Source organism: Mobula hypostoma, chromosome 2, assembly GCF_963921235.1.
Source record: "Mobula hypostoma chromosome 2, sMobHyp1.1, whole genome shotgun sequence".
Classification (NCBI taxonomy): Eukaryota; Metazoa; Chordata; class Chondrichthyes; order Myliobatiformes; family Myliobatidae; genus Mobula; species Mobula hypostoma.
The window spans coordinates 191,981,343-191,998,829 of NC_086098.1; the positions used below are offsets into that span (position 1 = coordinate 191,981,343).

The 17,487-nt window shown below is 40.1% G+C and overlaps 1 protein-coding gene across 3 annotated transcripts in view; it reads right to left on the reverse strand.

Annotated features, from left to right (window-relative positions):
- The window catches only part of dnmt3bb.1 (DNA (cytosine-5-)-methyltransferase 3 beta, duplicate b.1), a 264,613-nt gene that overhangs the window by 142,909 nt on the left and 104,217 nt on the right, over positions 1-17,487 (reverse strand). For 2 of the 3 annotated variants that reach the window (XM_063041300.1, XM_063041301.1), the window contains exons 3-4: positions 12,968-13,079; positions 5,152-5,252 (exon numbers count right to left, since the gene is read on the reverse strand). In XM_063041300.1, the coding sequence (XP_062897370.1) occupies positions 5,152-5,252; positions 12,968-13,079 (213 nt within the window). Of the gene's footprint in view, positions 1-5,151; positions 5,253-12,967; positions 13,080-15,139; positions 15,223-17,487 lie in introns of those variants that run through there. The other variant, XM_063041302.1, reaches the window with a different exon arrangement.

The window sequence follows — 17,487 nt, forward strand, 5'->3', positions numbered from 1 at the left end:
TTTGGCCGCATATCAAATCAGAAGATGTGAGAGCTCTTCAAGACTACAGTAGGAGGCAGTTGCAATACCATGAAAGAAGTGCAGGACATGCATGAGCTGGATGATTATCATAAAAAAATTGCCCCATAAGCTCAGAGAAAAATGGAGATCGGTAGACTGCAAACTGCAAAGGAGGCACCATAAGTTTACTTTCACTGACACTGAAAGGCAAGTAAAGATTGCTACACATCCAGTATTTTAGAATTTAACAATACTGTATCACCGGCAGTAAGCAAAGGTGTGAACAAAACTAAGTCACAAATTTGTTCTAAAGCTAAAAGAAGCAGCTTTGCCACTACTATGAAAAGCGAAGCTAAAACTAAGCCCAGAACTAATGAAAGAGAAATGGTCTCATCAGCCAAAAGTGTTTGTCAGTTCTGCCGGGGTGAATATTACTTGGATTCGTGTTCTCAGTTAGAGAAAAAGGTTGACAATGAGAAGATTGCCTCCCTAAAAGAAATTGGTTTCTGCTTTGATTGTTTGTGTGCAGGACACCTCAGCAAAGATTGCAGGAAATGTCTTTCATGCGAGATATGTACTGGCAAGCATCCCAGCATACTTCATATTCACTCTGATGAAAAGGGTGCGGATTTGAAACAAGCGATGAAAAATAGCAAACACAGCAGCAGGTACCCCAGGGGCCGGTGATCATGATTGTAAACCTCCCATAATTCCAGTTCAGGTGAACTCTAAGAAGGGTAACAAGACAGTGGTTATTTATACGTTCCTAGATCAAAGAAGTACAGCAGTATTCTGTACAATGAACATAAAGAACAAGCTCAACCTGACAGGAAAAAGGACACACATTCTCTTACAAACCATTGGTCAGGAGAAGGTTGCTAGCAGCTATGAAGTTTCAGGATTGAAAGTGGGTAGCATAGATAGTGTAAGCTAGTGTGAACTGCCTAACATCTATATGCAAGTATGCCTGTCTACAAAGTGAACATTCCTCGTCAGGGGGATCTTCAGGAATGATCTCACCTGAAGCATATTCATTGGCAAGAAATTGAGCTGCTGACAGGGACAAACGTGCCTAAAGCAAAGGAGCCATTGCAAGTGATTTTGTGACGTTAATGATGGATCCTATGCAATCAGAACGATGTTGGGTTGGACTGTTAACGGACCACTGAAAGGAGATGGTGGTCGAGGAAGAGACGACACTTGGTCAGAGCTGACAGTTAACAGGGTTTCAGTTTTGAACTTGGATGAGCTTTGGCAGCAGCGATTTAAGACAGATTTCCCTGAATGCAGTCCAGAGGAACAACCTGGTTGGTCAAGAGAAGATCACGATCCAGGATAGACCAGAAAGAGGACATTTGTGTGAATGTGAAGATTTCAGGTCTCCTGTATTTTGGTAGTACATAGTTGTAATTATTATACAGTATTTTGGGGGCTGGAATGTAGGAGACATGCATTTGTTTTCTATCTGCATTGTACTCTGTTGTGTGTTTATTATGGTAACTAGTCACATTAGTGGGAGCATGGTAAAAGTGCAGTATATAGCTACGTAGCCATGCTTTGTTTTGGTCAATCTTTAGAGCTGGGAACTGCTGGGTGTCCTATCTTTTGTTGACCACTTAATTACATTTGAAATCACTTAACTCTACCTAGTTTCACTTAAGTCCGCTTAAGTACATTTAATATCACTAGTTTTAGTTTCATAAATTTCATCACCTCAAGATTGTATATTTTGCTTCTTACTAATAAAGCATTGTATACATTTCCTTGAACATTACTATTGGACTCATCAGAGGGCGCGCCCTACAAGGACAACTCCCCATGCTAGGTCAGCAGCAGCAGTATTGCACTGAACTGCTGCTGCTAAGTTAACAAATTTCACGTCACATGCCGGTGGTAATAACCCTGATTCGATTCTGATTCGTCCTGATGCTACAGATGGCAAAAATGTAGGATTGGTGTAATTGGATCGCTGATTGTCAGCATGAACTTGATGGCCCAAAGGAATTTGATTCTATGATTCAAGAACTCAAAGATATGTTGATGATATCCATTCCACAAGAACATTCAGTGTCTTCTTTACGGGAGGAAATTCCCAAACTTTAATCTGTAGTCTGAGCAAAGTGGTTTCATCCCTATTGTAAAGCAACTTATTGAGTCTGAAAAACAGACCCAACACAGTGCAGAAAAATCTTCCTCAACACATTTTCCCTAATCGAGGCTATTTTCAAATTCAACTTACTAGTTATAAACTCTGTTGAATAAATCTTGCTACTTTATCCAGAAATGTCATGATCCATTTCTATTTCATTCATCCATACAGTGGCATGCAAAAGTTTCGGCACCCCTGGTCAAAATTTCTGTCACTGTGAATAGTTAAGTGAGTAGAAGATGAACTGATCTCCAAAAGTCATAAAGTTAAAGATGAAACATTCTTTTCAACATTTTAAGCAAGATTAGTGTATTATTTTTGTTTTGTACAATTTTAGAGTGAAAAAAGGAAACGAGCACCATGTAAAGGTTTGGGCACCCCAAGAGATTTGAGCTCTCAGATAACTTTTAGCAAGGTTTCAGACCTTAATTAGCTTGTTAGGGCTATGGCTTGTTCACAATCATCATTAAGAAAGGCCAGGTGATGCAAATTTCAAAGCTTTATAAATACTCTGACTCCTCAAACCTTGTCCCAACAATCAGCAGCTGCCTAGCACTCTGAAAATTAAAATAAATGATGCCCACAAAGCAGGAGAAGGCAATAAGAAGATAGCAAAATGTTTTCAGGTAGCTGTTTCCTCAGTTTGTAATGTAATTAAGGAAGATTCAGCAGACTCTGTAGTGGTGGTGCACTGTCCTACTGTGCAGCGACACCTGCACAAATATGACCTTCGTGGAAGAGTCATCAGAAGAAAACCTTTCCTTTGTCTTCACCACAAAATTCAGCGTCAGAAGTTTGCAAAGGAACATCTAAACAAGCCTGATGCATTTTGGAAACAAGTCCTGTGGACTGATGAATTTAAAATAGAACTTTTTGGCTGCAATGAGCAAAAAGGGAGAAAAATTGGTGCAGAAGTTCATGAAAAGAACCCCTCTCCAACTGTTAGGCACGGGGGTGGATCGGTCATGCTTTGGGCTTGTGTTGCAGCCAGTGGCATGGGGAATATTTCACTGGTAGAGGGAGGAATGAATTCAATTAAATACCAGCAAATTCTGGAAGCAAGCATTACACCATCTGTAAAAAAGCAGAAGATGAAAAGAGGATGGCTTCTACAACAGGATAATGATCCTAAACACATCTCAAAATCCACAATGCACTACCTCAAGAGGCGCAAGTTGAAGGTTTTGCCATGGCCCTCACAGTCCCCCGACCTAAACATCATCAAAAATCTGTGGATAGACCTCAAAAGAGCAGTGCATGCAAGACAGCCAAAGAATCTCACAGAATTATAAACCTTTTGCAAGGAAGAATGGGCAAAAATCCTCCAAACAAGAATTGAAAGACTCTTAGCTGGCTACAGAAAACGTTTACAAGCTGTGATACTTGCCAAAGGGAGTGTTACTAAGTGCTGACCATGCAGGGTGCCCAAACTTTTGCTTCGGGCCCTTTCCCTGTTTTGTTATTTTGAAACTGTAAAAGATGGAAATAAAAAAGTTTTCTTGCTTAAAATATTAAAGGAATGTGTCATCTTTAACTTTATGCCTTTTGGAAATCAGGTGTTCTTTTACTTGCTTAGCTAGTCACAGTAAGAGAAATTTTGACCGGGGTGCCCAAACTTTTGCATGCCACTGTATATCCAGTAATGTACAATGTACAGTGAGGTACACCACCTGCTGTAATAAACTCCCTGATATGTCTCGGGTTCAGTTGAAGATATTCCACTTGGATCTCTTTTCTCATTAAATTATTGCACATATATTGTATTAGCCCTTTCTCTTTTCTTCTTTCCTGTCACACCTTTAATTTATATACTCAGATAAGGATAATTACAATTTCTCTCAGCTACAATTACAATTCTATTAAAATATCATGATTTTCAGTTTTAAACAGCAGCTCTAGTTTCCAAGTCACCTTTTTTACTCTTAACATTAATATATTTTAGATTAGACTTTCTTGGATCTGCAAATACCCACACTTCATGCAATTCCACATTAATTTCCTTATTTTCAACTATCTTTTTAAATGATCAGTTTGAACTTTTAATTTGTTCTTCATCTATAGCTTACTTTCCCTAAGAAATACCCAGTTCTCTCCCTTTGATAGACTTTTCAAAACCTTTCCCCATCTTGCAACCATGTTGGTTCAGATTTGTTCAAGTATGCACCACCATGTGAGAGATGAGAACTTTAAATATGAATAAGGCTAAAACTAATCAAAAATGTTGGCTTAGAAATTCTGCGGTGCTCTTCTATGCACTTGAAACATGATTATGTCAATTTCCCCGGTTAAAATCTGCCATTGTTCCACTTTGAAAAATTCATTGAGCATAATTAATTAAGTTTCACCCTTCAAAAAATGCTATTTCTACATCATAAGCACAACAATTGATATAATTATACATGTAACAGCAAAGAAATCCCAGGAACACCTAGCTTTGGGCATTCTTCAATTTATTCTGAGCTGGGAATACAGGTATCACTGCTAACTTTTGTTCTGTACAATCCAGTCCCAAACCTACCCTGAACTCAAACACACTCACAATCAAGACCCTAACTCTACCTGCCCAGTCAAATAATCAATTTCCAGCTACATCAGTTCTCTATCCTACTACCGAAGGCCAATTGATTTTCTCCCCCATCACAGCTTCAAACAATCTCATGGGTGCAGCCTCGTTCTGGTTCATACAATCAATTATTTTGATGATTTGGTATGCACACTTTCAATAGTGTTCAGATGAGCATGCAGGCCACAACCTTATAGAGCGCATAACAATTTCTAAGACAGTATTTGGAATATTTGTTACAAACACTCAGCAGTTTTTCCATATATACCAAAATATAATTATCCACTTTCTAACAAATATTCCAAATAATCACCTTTAAGGTTAAACTGATCAAGAAATAAATTATCAAGTATATTTTGCTTTGTATATTCTGATTTTGGAAAACATCCACTGTTATTGCTGCAAGTATTTGGGAGATGTATGGTCTAAGGAATCTCACCTCTTCACTTTCTTCTTGGCACCTCAATTTACCATTCGGCCTCCCATCAGCACGTTTCCTCCTTAGCTTGCTTTCGCTAGATAAAATCTCCACGTCAGAATCTGCGAGAGGTAAGACAATATACTTAAAACATAAGGAAATGAATTTAAACTCGAGATACAAAGTTGATCCCTCTGAAATTCAATGAACGAATTGAAGCCTACAGACTGAACGATGGTACTAACAATATAACTAATATTGTTGCATATTTTTATACCTTTGTAATATGAGTGGAATAATAGGAAAGACTCAAGACAGACTCCAAAATTTATATATTGACCTCACACATCTCAATGGCGTAGCACGGTAGAATGGTGGTTGGCACAACACTTTACATTATAGGTGACCCAGGTTCAACTCCTGCACCTGCCTGTAAGGAGATGATATAGAACCATAGAACCATAGAAACTACAGCACAGAAACAGGCCTTTTGGCCCTTCTTGGCTGTGCCGAACCACTTTCTGCCTAGTCCCACTGACCTGCACATGGACCATATCCCTCCCTACACCTCCCATCCGTGTCTCTGCCCAATTTATTCTTAAATGTTAAAAAAGAACCCGCATTTACCACCTCGTCTGCCAGCTCATTCCATACTCCCACCACTCTCTGTGTGAAGAATCCCCCCCTAATGTTCCCTTTAAACTTTCCCCCCCTCACCCTTAACCCATGTCCTCTGTTTTTTTTCTCCCCTTGCCTCAGTGGAAAAAGCCTGCTTGCATTCACTCTATCTATACCCATCATAATTTTACATACCTCTATCAAATCTCCCCTCATTCTTCTATGCTCCAGGGAATAAAGTCCTAACCTATTCAACCTTTCTCTGTAACTGAGTTTCTCAAGTCCCGGCAACATCCTTGTAAACCTTCTCTGCACTCTTTCAACCTTATTTATATCCTTCCTGTAATTTGGTGACCAAAACTGAACACAATACTCCAGATTCGGCCTCACCAATGCCTTATACAACCTCATCATAACATTCCAGCTCTTATACTCAAAACTTTGATTAATAAAGGCCAATGTACCAAAAGCTCTCTTTATGACCCTATCTACCTGTGACGCCACTTTTAGGGAATTTTATATCTGTATTCCCAGATCCCTCTGTTCCACTGCACTCCTCAGTGCCTTAACATTAACCCTGTATGTTCTACCTTGGTTTGTCCTTCCAACGTGCAATACCTCACACTTGTCTGCATTAAACTCCATCTGCCATTTTTCAGCCCATTTTTCCAGCTGGTCCAAGTCCCTCTGCAGGCTCTGAAAACCTTCCTCGCTGTCTACTACACCTCCAATCTTTGTATCATCAGCAAATTTGCTGATCCAATTTACCACATTATCATCCAGATCATTGATATAGATGACAAATAACAATGGACCCAGCACTGATCCCTGTGGCACACCACTAGTCACAGGCCTCCACTCGGAGAAGCAATTCTCTACTACCACTCTTTGGCTTCTTCCATTGACCCAATGTCTGATCCAATTTACCACCTCTCCATGTATACCTAGCGACTGAATTTTCCTAACTAACCTCCCATGCGGGACCTTGTCAAAGGCCTTACTGAAGTCCATATAGACAATATCCACTGCCTTCCCTTCATCCATTTTCCTGGTAACCTCCTTGAAAAACTCCAGTAGATTGGTCAAACATGACCTACCATGCACAAAGCCATGTTGACTCTCCCTAATAAGTCCCTGTCTATCCAAATGCTTGTAGATTCTGTCTCTTAGTACTCCCTCCAATAACTTACCTACTACCGACGTTAAACTTACCAGCCTATAATTTCCCGGATTACTTTTCGATCCTTTTTTAAACAACGGAACAACATGAGCCACTCTCCAATCCTCCGGCACCTCACCTGTAGACAGCGACATTTTAAATATTTCTGCCAGGGCCCCTGCAATTTCAACACTAGTCTCCTTCAAGGTCCGAGGCAACACCCTGTCAGGTCCCGGGGATTTATCCACTTTAATATTCCTCAAGACAGCAAGGACCTCCTCCTTTTCAATCTGTACAGTTTCCATGATCTCACTACTTGTATCCCCTAATTCCATAGACTTCATGCCAGTTTCCTTAGTAAATACAGACGCAAAAAACCTATTTAAGATCTCCCCCATTTCCTTTGGTTCCGCACATAGCCGACCACTCTGATCTTCAAGAGGACCAATTTTATCCCTTACAATCCTTTTGCTCTTAATATACCTGTAAAAGCTCTTTGAATTATTCTTCACTTTGACTGCCAAGGCAACCTCATGTCTTCTTTTAGCCCTCCTGATTTCTTTCTTAAGTATTTTCTTGCACTTCTTATACTCCTCAAGCACCTTATTTACTCGCTGCTTCCTATACAGGTCATACAACTCCCTCTTCTTCTTTATCAGAATTGCAATATGCCTTGAGAATCAAGGTTCCTTATTCCTATTCACTTTGCCTTTAATCCTGACAGGAAAATACAAATTCAGCACTCAAAATTTCTCCTTTGAATGCTTCCCACCTACCGATCACATCCTTGCCAGAGAACAACCTGTCCCAATCCACGCTTTTTAGATCCTTTCTCATTTCTTCAAATTTGGCCTTCTTCCAGTTAAGAACCTCAACCCTAGGACCAGATCTATCCTTGTCCATGATCAAGCTGAAACTAATGGTGTTATGATCAGTGGAACCAAAGTGCTCCCCTACACAGACTTCTGTCACTTGTCTTAACTCGTTTCCTAACAGGAGATCCAATATTGCATCCCCTCTAGTTGGCCCCTCTATATATTGATTTAGAAAACATTCCTGAACACATTTTACAAACTCTAAACCATCTAGACCCCTAACAGCATAGGAGTCCCAATCAATATATGGAAAATTAAAATCCCCTACCACCACAACTTTATGTTTCCTGCAGTTGCCTGCTATCTCTCTGCAGATTTGCTCTTCCAATTCTCGTTGACTATTGGGTGGTCTGTAATACAATCCCACTAATGTGGCCATACCTTTCCTGTTTCTCAGCTCCACCCATAAGGACTCAGTAGACAAGCCCTCTAATCTGTCCTGCCTGAGCACTGCTGTAATATTTTCCCTAACAAGCAATGCTACTCCCCCACCTTTCATTCCTCTGCCTCGATCACATCTGAAACATCGGAACCCTGGAATATTAAGCTGCCAGTCCTGCCCCTCCTGTAGCTAAGTTTCACTAATTGCTATAACGTCACAATTCCACGTGTCAATCCATGCCCTCAACTCATCCGCCTTCCCCGCAATACTCCTAGCATTGAAATATATACACCTCAGAAGATTTTTACCACCACTCACAATCTTTCTATTAGCAGATTTGCTTGAACTTTTAACAACATTTATTTTCACCCCAGCCACACTGTCAGCTCTGGCACTCTGGTTCCCATCCCCCTGCAAATCTACTTTAAAGCCTCCCCAATAGCACTAACAAACCTCCCTGAAAGGATATTGGTCCCCCTGTAGTTCAAGTGTAACCCGTCTCTCTTGTACAGGTCCCACCTGCCCCAGAAGAGGTCCCAGAGGTCCCAATTATCCTGAAATCTGAAACCCTGCTCCCTACACCAGTTCCTCAGCCACTTGTTCATCCTCCAGAGCATCCTATTCCTACCCTCACTGGCACGTAGCACAGGTAGCAATCCTGAGATTACCACCCTCGAGGTCCTGCTTATGTTCTCCCTATCACTGTATATGGTTCCTCTGGGTGCTCCGGTTTCCTCCTATAGGCCAAAATTGGTCATTGTAAATTGTCTTGTGTTTAGGCTACAATCAAATTGGGGATTGCTGTGTGGCATGCCTCTAAGGACTGGAAGGGCCCATGCCACACTGTATAAATAAAGAAAGAAGCAGACCTTCAAGAAATTCAAGTATATGTTCATAACTGCTGAAGGAGACAGCCAAATTATTGAAATGGATTATTGAAAAGGATGTTTTGTTTCACTTAATAATAATGATATTTTTCAAGTCAGGATTGACAAAGAAAACCAAAACAGTCCTTCCTCCTCCACCACAGATTTTTCTGCTACTGAACGCAAGGGAATAACAAAATGTGTTCAATATTTAGTGAATAACCAGAAAGAGGTTTGTGATTTTGCTTATAAAATTCTGCTGAATTTCTAAAGTTATGCTCTGCTGCAGCTAATTTCTGCTAATGGACATAATAAATAAACATGCTTCAAGTTCATAAAAGCACTCCACAACTGCTCTCCTCTCTAGTATTATCACATATCCGTTCATTAGTCTTACCCATGAATCATGCACTTGAGCGACTTCATTTCATTCAACTACATCAAGCTTTACTGTATCTGCAGCATTCCAAGCTTGTTTCATAAATTCTGTTTTCCCATTGCTGTGGAATTGTATCCTATATTCCACACATTAAATATGTTAAACAACAAAACATTTTTACACTGTAGTTGGTAACAGTAGAGTCTTTGTTGAACAAATTAAATTACCCATCTTTACATTTAGAGGAACAAATTTGTAGACAGATCACAGACTGGTGTAATAACATATGGTTATTACAATCGGTGATTTTAACTTTCCATGTATTGGCTGGGACTCCAACAGTGTAAAAGGATTAGATTGGATAGTTTGTCAAATGCGTCTAGCAAAGTTACCTTTTTCAGTACATAGATGTCCCAATGACAGAGTGTGCAATACTTGAGCTCCTATTAGGGAATGAGACATACCATGTGACAGAACTTTGTGCAGGGGAACACTTTGCATCTAGTGATCATAATGCCATTAGCTTCAAAGTAAATATGGAAAAGGATAGGTCTGATCCGTGGGTTGAGATTATAAATTGGAGAAAGATCTGTTTTTATAGTATCAGAAAAGACCCGGCAAGTGTGGATTGGGATAGGCTGTTTTCTGGCAAAGATGTTCTTGGTAACTGGGAGGCCTGTAAAAGTGAAATTCTGAGAGCATAAAGCTTGTATGTGCCCATTAGAATAAAAGGTAAAGATAATAGGTTTAGGGAACTTTGGTTTTTAAGAGGTATTGAGGCCCTGGTTAAGAAAAAAAAAGGAGGTACATTGCAGGTATAGGCAAGTAGAAATAAATGAGGTACTTATGGAGTATAAGAAATGCCAGAAAACACTTAAGAAATAAATCCGGAGGGTTGAAAGAAAGCATGAGTTTGCTGTAGCAGACAAGGTGAAGGAGAATCCTAAGGGATTCTACAGGTATGTGAAGAGCAGAAGGATTGCAAGGGGCAAAATTGGTCCTCTGAAAGATCCGAATGATTATCTATGCGTGGAGCCAAAAGAGATGGGGAGATCTGAAACAGAGTTTTTGCATCTGTATTTACTCAGGAGAGAGACATTGAATCTATATAAGTGAGGCATTAACAGCATCAACTTCAAGAACCCTATATCGATTACAGAGGAGGAGGTGTTTGCTGTCTTGAGGCAAATGAGGGTGGGTAAATCCTCAGGGCCTGACAACGTGTTTCCTTGGACCCTGTGGGAGGCAAGTACAGTAATTGCAGAAGACCTAGCAGAAATATTTAAATCAATCTTAGCAACAGCTGAGATAGTGCACATTTGGAGGATACCTAATGTTGTTCCGCTGTTTAAGAAAGGCTCTAAAAATAATCCAGGAAATTATAGGCCGCTGAGCCTGACATCAGTAGTGAGAAAGTTATTGAAAGGTATTCTAAGGGACCAGATATATAAGTATTTGAATAGATAGGGACTGATTAGGGATAGTCAGCATGTTTTTGTGCCTGATAGATCGTGTCTAAACAATTGTATAGTTTTTCAAGAAAGTTGATGAAGGCAAGGCAATGGATACTGTCTACACGGGCTTAAGCAAGGTCTTGCATGTGAGGTTGGTCCCCTGCACTAACTGAACTCTATTTTACTAAAACAGTCTCTCGGCATTTAAGATGAGGTAGGTAGTAAATTGGATTAGACACTGGCTTTGTGGGAGAAGTCAGAGAGCAGTAGTAGATGGTTGCTTCTCTGACTGAAAGCCTGTGACTAGCGGAGTGCTACAGGGATTGGTGCTGGGTTTTGTTGTTGTTTGTCATTTATATCAAAGACCTGAGTGATAGTGTGGTTAAACGGATCAGCAAATTTGTTGATGACACCAAGATTGTGGGTGTAGTGAACAGCAAGGAAGACGATTAGAGCTTTCAGGGGGATCTGGACAAAGAGGAAAAATGGGCTGAAAAATGGCAGAAGGAATTTAATGCAGACAAGCTGTTGCACTTAGGATGACCAACCAGGTTAGTTCTTACAAAGTGAACAGTAGGGCACTGAGGAGTACAGTAGAACAAAGGGATCTGCGAATACAGTACCATAATTCATTGGAAGTGGAGGTACAGGTGGAAAGGGCCATAAAGAAAGCTTTGACACACATTAGACTTCATAAATCATTGAGTACAGGAGAAATGATTAAGGGGAACATGAGTGGAAATGGGAGCAGGAATAGGTCATGGGCATGTGTACCTGCTCCACTATTCATTATTCATTAATACCATGGCTAATCTTTCACAGGTACAGTAAACGACATGTATGTAAGTACCATTTCAACTGAGGAAGTTCAAATGGAGAAGAAATTTGACAAAGTTGAAGAACACACACACACATGCACGCACGCACGCAATATTGAAACATCAAGGTGAGTGTGGAAGCCAAGCGAGTGCTCAGCACCGTCTACCAGCCCCTTGTTCGCTGCTGCCAGAGGAAGGTATCTGCATGTGATGGTCACTCTCTCTCCCTCTTGCTCACTGCTCCCGAGGGAAGGCCCCTGCATTTGAATGGTTTCTCTCCCTCCCTCAGTGCTGCCAGAGGATGGTACTGAAATTTTGGGTCTGCAGTTTGTGGATTGTACTGTAGTTCAGTCAGGATTCTGTGATTTCGCTTGTTCTTTGTTGCTGCCATTTGGGCGATTTGTTTTTTTGCGGGGGGGGGGGGGTTGATGTTCTGGCTGCTGTTTGTGCCGGGGTGGGGACTAATGTATTGGCTGCTGTTTGCATATTTTGTTTTTGTGCGGGGAGGTGGTTGTTGTTCTGGCGGGGTGGGGAGGGCAGGTTGATGATTTAGATGCCCTTTGTGCAATCTGTTTTTGTGCAGGGGTGTAAATGTTCTGGCTGCTGTTTGCACGTGGGGAGGTTTGATGTTCTAGTTGCTGTTTGTGCGATTCATTTCTTTTTTGCGTGGGGGGGTTGATGTTTTTCTTTGAAAGGGTTTTCTTTGTTTCATGGCTAACTATGGAGTAGATGAATCTCAGGGTTGTATACTGCATACCTGCTGAAATGTATTTTCAGTTTTGAACTTAAAACCAACTGATCTGCATCAGAAAAGCAACAAGATTTAGAAAATTAAACCTGGACACTAAAGAATTGAAAAAATAAACTTATATTCAAAAAGAAAGATAAAAGGAAAAGAAACTAAATGCTTCAAATACACAGTAAATCACAATCTTCAATAGCACTTTAAACAACTTAAAATCTTGCCGTAAAACGGCTTTAAACAATGGGGAATGCATATGAAGGAATAAAGCCTAATTAGAAAAGAAGAAAGCTGCTAAATGAAACTATTTTAAACTTTTAAATGAATAGCAGTTAAAGTTGGAACTTTCAGGTGTGATTTGGAAAGAAACAGCCAACATCATGAATTCAAAGAAACCAGATGCAAATCAACAGGAATCCAATGTCAGTGACCCATAAAAGATTGCCAGTGAAAACAAATGTCAAGGTTAACGTTTCATCACACAGGAATATTATTGAGTATAAGAAAACTGTTAATGATGGAATGTATTATAATCCATTCTTACCTACAGTACTGTCAGATCCACTTTGATTTGGATTTGGACTGGGGCTTTGGGAACTGGATGTTGTTGCTTGGTCCCATTGATGCAATTGGTGGGCTTCACCATTCATGACAGACTGTACAGATAAAATCACAATAAGTACAATCAAGATTTTAAAATATATATGCAATCACCATGATTGCATTGTTTTAGTTAAATAAAATTTATTGCACAAGGGGCAACTTTAGGAAAAAGAAATTAAGAGTTGGCAACACGCTGGTGAACATCCAATTACTTGATGGCTTATCAACCTCTGTAAACATTCATTTCTTCCACCATCTCCACAATATGGTTGTAGTGTGTGTCAACTATAAAATGCAATATCCATGACCAAGAAGTACAAGGAATGTTGCTAAGACTGGAGAGTTTGAGCTGGGTACAATTACAAAGCTTAAAGGCCACTTGGACAAGTACATGGATCAGAAAGCTGAAGAGGGATAAGGGCCAAATGCAGGCAAATTGGACAAGCTAAGTTGGACATCTTGGGTGCCATGGATGGGGTGGGCTGATGGCACTGTTTCCATGCTGGATAACTCATGACTCTAGTCAACAAAGTACTTTGATTAAGTGAATACAGAAAGAATTTTGAGCAATTTTTAGAACTGATAAAATAGTGATGTCTAGTGGTTAGAGCCTGCAACTGCATACTAAACAAAAACTGAACTGGGGTTTCACATTACAAATGTGAATATAAAAACTTTTCAATAGAAATCATGCAATGTGCTTTTGTTCACACACACACATTTATACATATACACCCACACACACATATATATATATATATATATATATAAAGTTTGGGCACCCCTAGTCAAAACTTCTGTTACTGTGAATAGTTAAGTGAGTAGAAAAAGAACAGATCTCCGAAAGTCATAAAGTTAAAGATGAAACATTCTTTTCCATATTTTAAGCAAGATTTGTGTATTATTTTTGTTTTATACAATCTTAGAGTGAAAAAAAGGAAAGGAGCACCATGCAAATGTTTTTGCACCCCAAGAGATTTGAGCTGTCTGATAACTTCTACCAAGGTCTCAGACCTTAATTAGCTTGTTAGGGCTATGATTTGTTCACAGTCATCGTTAGGAAAGGCCAGGTGATGCAAATTTCAAAGCTTTATAAATACCCTGACTCCTCAAACCTTACCCCAACAATCAGCAGCTGCCTAGCACTCTGAAAAGTAAAATAAATGATGCCCACAAAGCAGGAGAAGGCTATAAGAAGATAGCAAAGTGTTTTCAGGTAGACGTTTCCTCAGTTCGTAATGTAATTAAGAAATGGCAGTTAACAGGAATGGTGAAGGTCATGTTGAAGTCTGGAAGACCAAGAAAACTTTCCAAGAGAACTGCTCGTAGGATTGCTAGAAAGGCAAATCAAAACCCCCGTTTGACTGCAAAAGACCTTCAGGAAGGTTTAGCAGACTCTGGAGTGGTGGTGCACTGTTCTACTGTGCAGCAACACTTGCACAAATATGACCTTTATGGAAGAGTCATCAGAAGAAAATCTTTCCTATGTCCTCACCACAGAATTCAGTGTTAAAGTTTGCAAAGGAACATCTAAACAAGCCTGATGCATTTTGGAAACAAGTCCTGTGGACGATGAAGTTAAAATAGAACTTTTTGGCTGTAATGAGCAAAGGTATGTTTGGAGAAAAAATGGTGCAGAATTTCATGAAAAGAACACCTCTGCAACTGTTAAGCACGGGAGTGGATTGATCACGCTTTGGGCTTGTGTTGCAGCCAGTGACACGGGGAACATTTCACTGGTAGAGGGGAGAATGAATTCAATTAAATACCAGCAAATTCTGGAAGCAAACATCACACCATCTGTAAAAAAGCTGAAGACGAAAGGAGGATGGCTTCTACAACAGGATAATGATCCTAAACACACTTCAAAATCCACAATGGACTACCTCAAGAGGCGCAAGCTGAAGGTTTTGCCATGGCTCTCACAGTCCCCTGACCTAAACATCATCGAAAATCTGTGGATAGACCTCAAAAGAGCAGTGCATGCAAGACAGCCCAAGAATCTCACAGAACTAGAAGCCTTTTGCAGGTAAGAATGGGCGAAAATCCCCCAAACAAGAATTGAAAGACTTTTAGCTGGCTACAGAAAGCGTTTACAAGCTGTAATACTTGCCAAAGGGAGTGTTACTAAGTGCTGACCATGCAGGGTGCCCAAACATTTGCTTCGGGCCCTCTTCCTTTTTTGTCATTTTGAAACTGTAAAAGATGGAAATAAAAAAGTAATCTTGTTTAAAATATTAAAGAAATGTGTCATCCTTAACCTTATGCATTTTGGAAATCAGGTATTCTTTTACTCACTTAGCTATTCACAGTAACGGAAATTTCGACCAGGAGTGCCCAAACTTTTGCACATCACTGTATATATAAAAGAAGATAGAGGGGTGCATAATTTTAGGTTCTATTACAATGTTTTAAATATATTTTGAAAATTTATGCCATAACCATCAGTAACACAAAATTTACAGTTCAAGTGAACTAAGATGGGGCAGCATTTAGACAATTTTTTCCTTTTAAGACCTTGCTCAAATTATTTTCAATGGGACAAACCCCCAATAAACAAATATACTGTACTTAATTGTAGATAACTGAAAGTCAGTTTGAAGCCTGTACACTCAAAATGTACAATGTGAAATAACCACTTTATGGCACTGGGGCAACACAGTTAAATTACCAGACAGCAATCAAATCTGATCCAAATATATGGAGATCCCAGTTCAACCCAACCTTCAAAGCAGTAGAATTTAAAATTCATCTATAATCTGGAATTAGGAGGAAACACCACCTACTAGTCTAAGTGATAAATACCATGAAAAACCTACTGATGTGTAAAAACCACTCTGATTCATTAATGTACTTCAGTGCAGTAAATCTATTATCCTTATGTGGTTTGACTTGCATGTCACTCTAGTTTCAGTATAGAACTGAGAAAATTAACAGCCGCCACTAGCTTTATGATTTGATTTTCGGCTGCCTTCAACACCCAAATGTCTCCTTTGTGCCTTGGTGATCAGAAATGGATGTGGTACTGAAGAGTAAAACCAAAAAACTGCTGGAAACATTCAGCTGGTGTGGCAGCATCTCAGGAAGAGCAACAGAATTGACAATGTTTGAGACCCTTTGTCCAAAGGATCAAGAGTGTAGTTTAACTAACTGCTTAACAGTTTGGTAGCAATTCAGTATTGCTTTGCTAATTTGCATTGATTGGGCAGCTTGATCAATACTTATTTGGATTCTCCGATTTCTTAACTATGGAAATACCCTTCATGGAGTACACAGAGTCCATAATTGTCTTACAAGTGAATGAAAAGCAACTTAAAATAATGAGTGTTAATAAATTTAATATGAAATGTGTATAACATTTTATGAAGAAAAATAATACAAATCCAAATATATTTTTACTTCTGGGGAAAAAAACTATAAAGCATAACAGGTGTGCATTTTTTATTTGGTTATAGTTTCATAGCAAATTATGGCACGGAAGTACAACAGCAGATGCAATCTCAACGGCTCTCCACACAGCTTTAGAACACCTGGACAACCGATGCTGTCCATCAACTATTAAGGCATCCGTTAGTCTTGCAAGACCATGGATCTGCGCCTGGAAAGTCATCACTCCACAGGGCGTAGGCCTGGGCAAGGTTGTATGGAAGACCAGCAGTTGCCCATGATGCAAGTCTCCCCTCTCCACGACACCAATGTTGTCCAAGGGAAGGGCATTAGGACCCATACAGCTTGGCACCAGTGTCGTCGTAGAGCAATGTGTGATTAAGTGCCTTGCTCAAGGACACAACACATTCCCTCAGCGGGGGCTCGAACTCACGACCTTCAGGTAGCTAGTCCAATGCCTTAACCACTTGGCCACGTGCTCACACTCACCAACTATAGCTCAGCATTTAATACCATCATTGGTGATAACATATCCTCCTCAGTGACGACCAACACTGGCGCACCTCAGTGGTGCGGCCTTAGCCCACTGCTCTACTCTCTAGATACACATGACTGTGTGGCTAGGCATAGCTCAAATACCATCTATAAATTTGCTGACGATACAACCATTGTTGATAGAATCTCAGGTGGTGACGAGCGGACGTACAGGAGTGAGATATGTCAACTTCTGGAGTGCTGCCGCAGCAACAACCTGGCACTCAACATCAGTAAGACAAAAGAGTGGACTGTGGACTTCAGGAAGGGTAAAACGAAGGAACACATACCAATCCTCATAGAGGGACGAGAAGTGGAGAGAGTGAGAATCTTCAAGTTCCTGGGTGTCAAGATCTCTGAGGATCTAACCTGGTCCCAACATATTGATGTACAGTAGTTATAAAGAAGGCAAATCAGCAGCTGTACCTTATTAGGAGTTTGAAGAGATTTGGCATGTCAACAAATACATCCAAAAACTTCTACAGTTGTACCGTGGAGAGCATTCTGACAGGCTGCATCACTGTCTGGTATGGAGGGGCT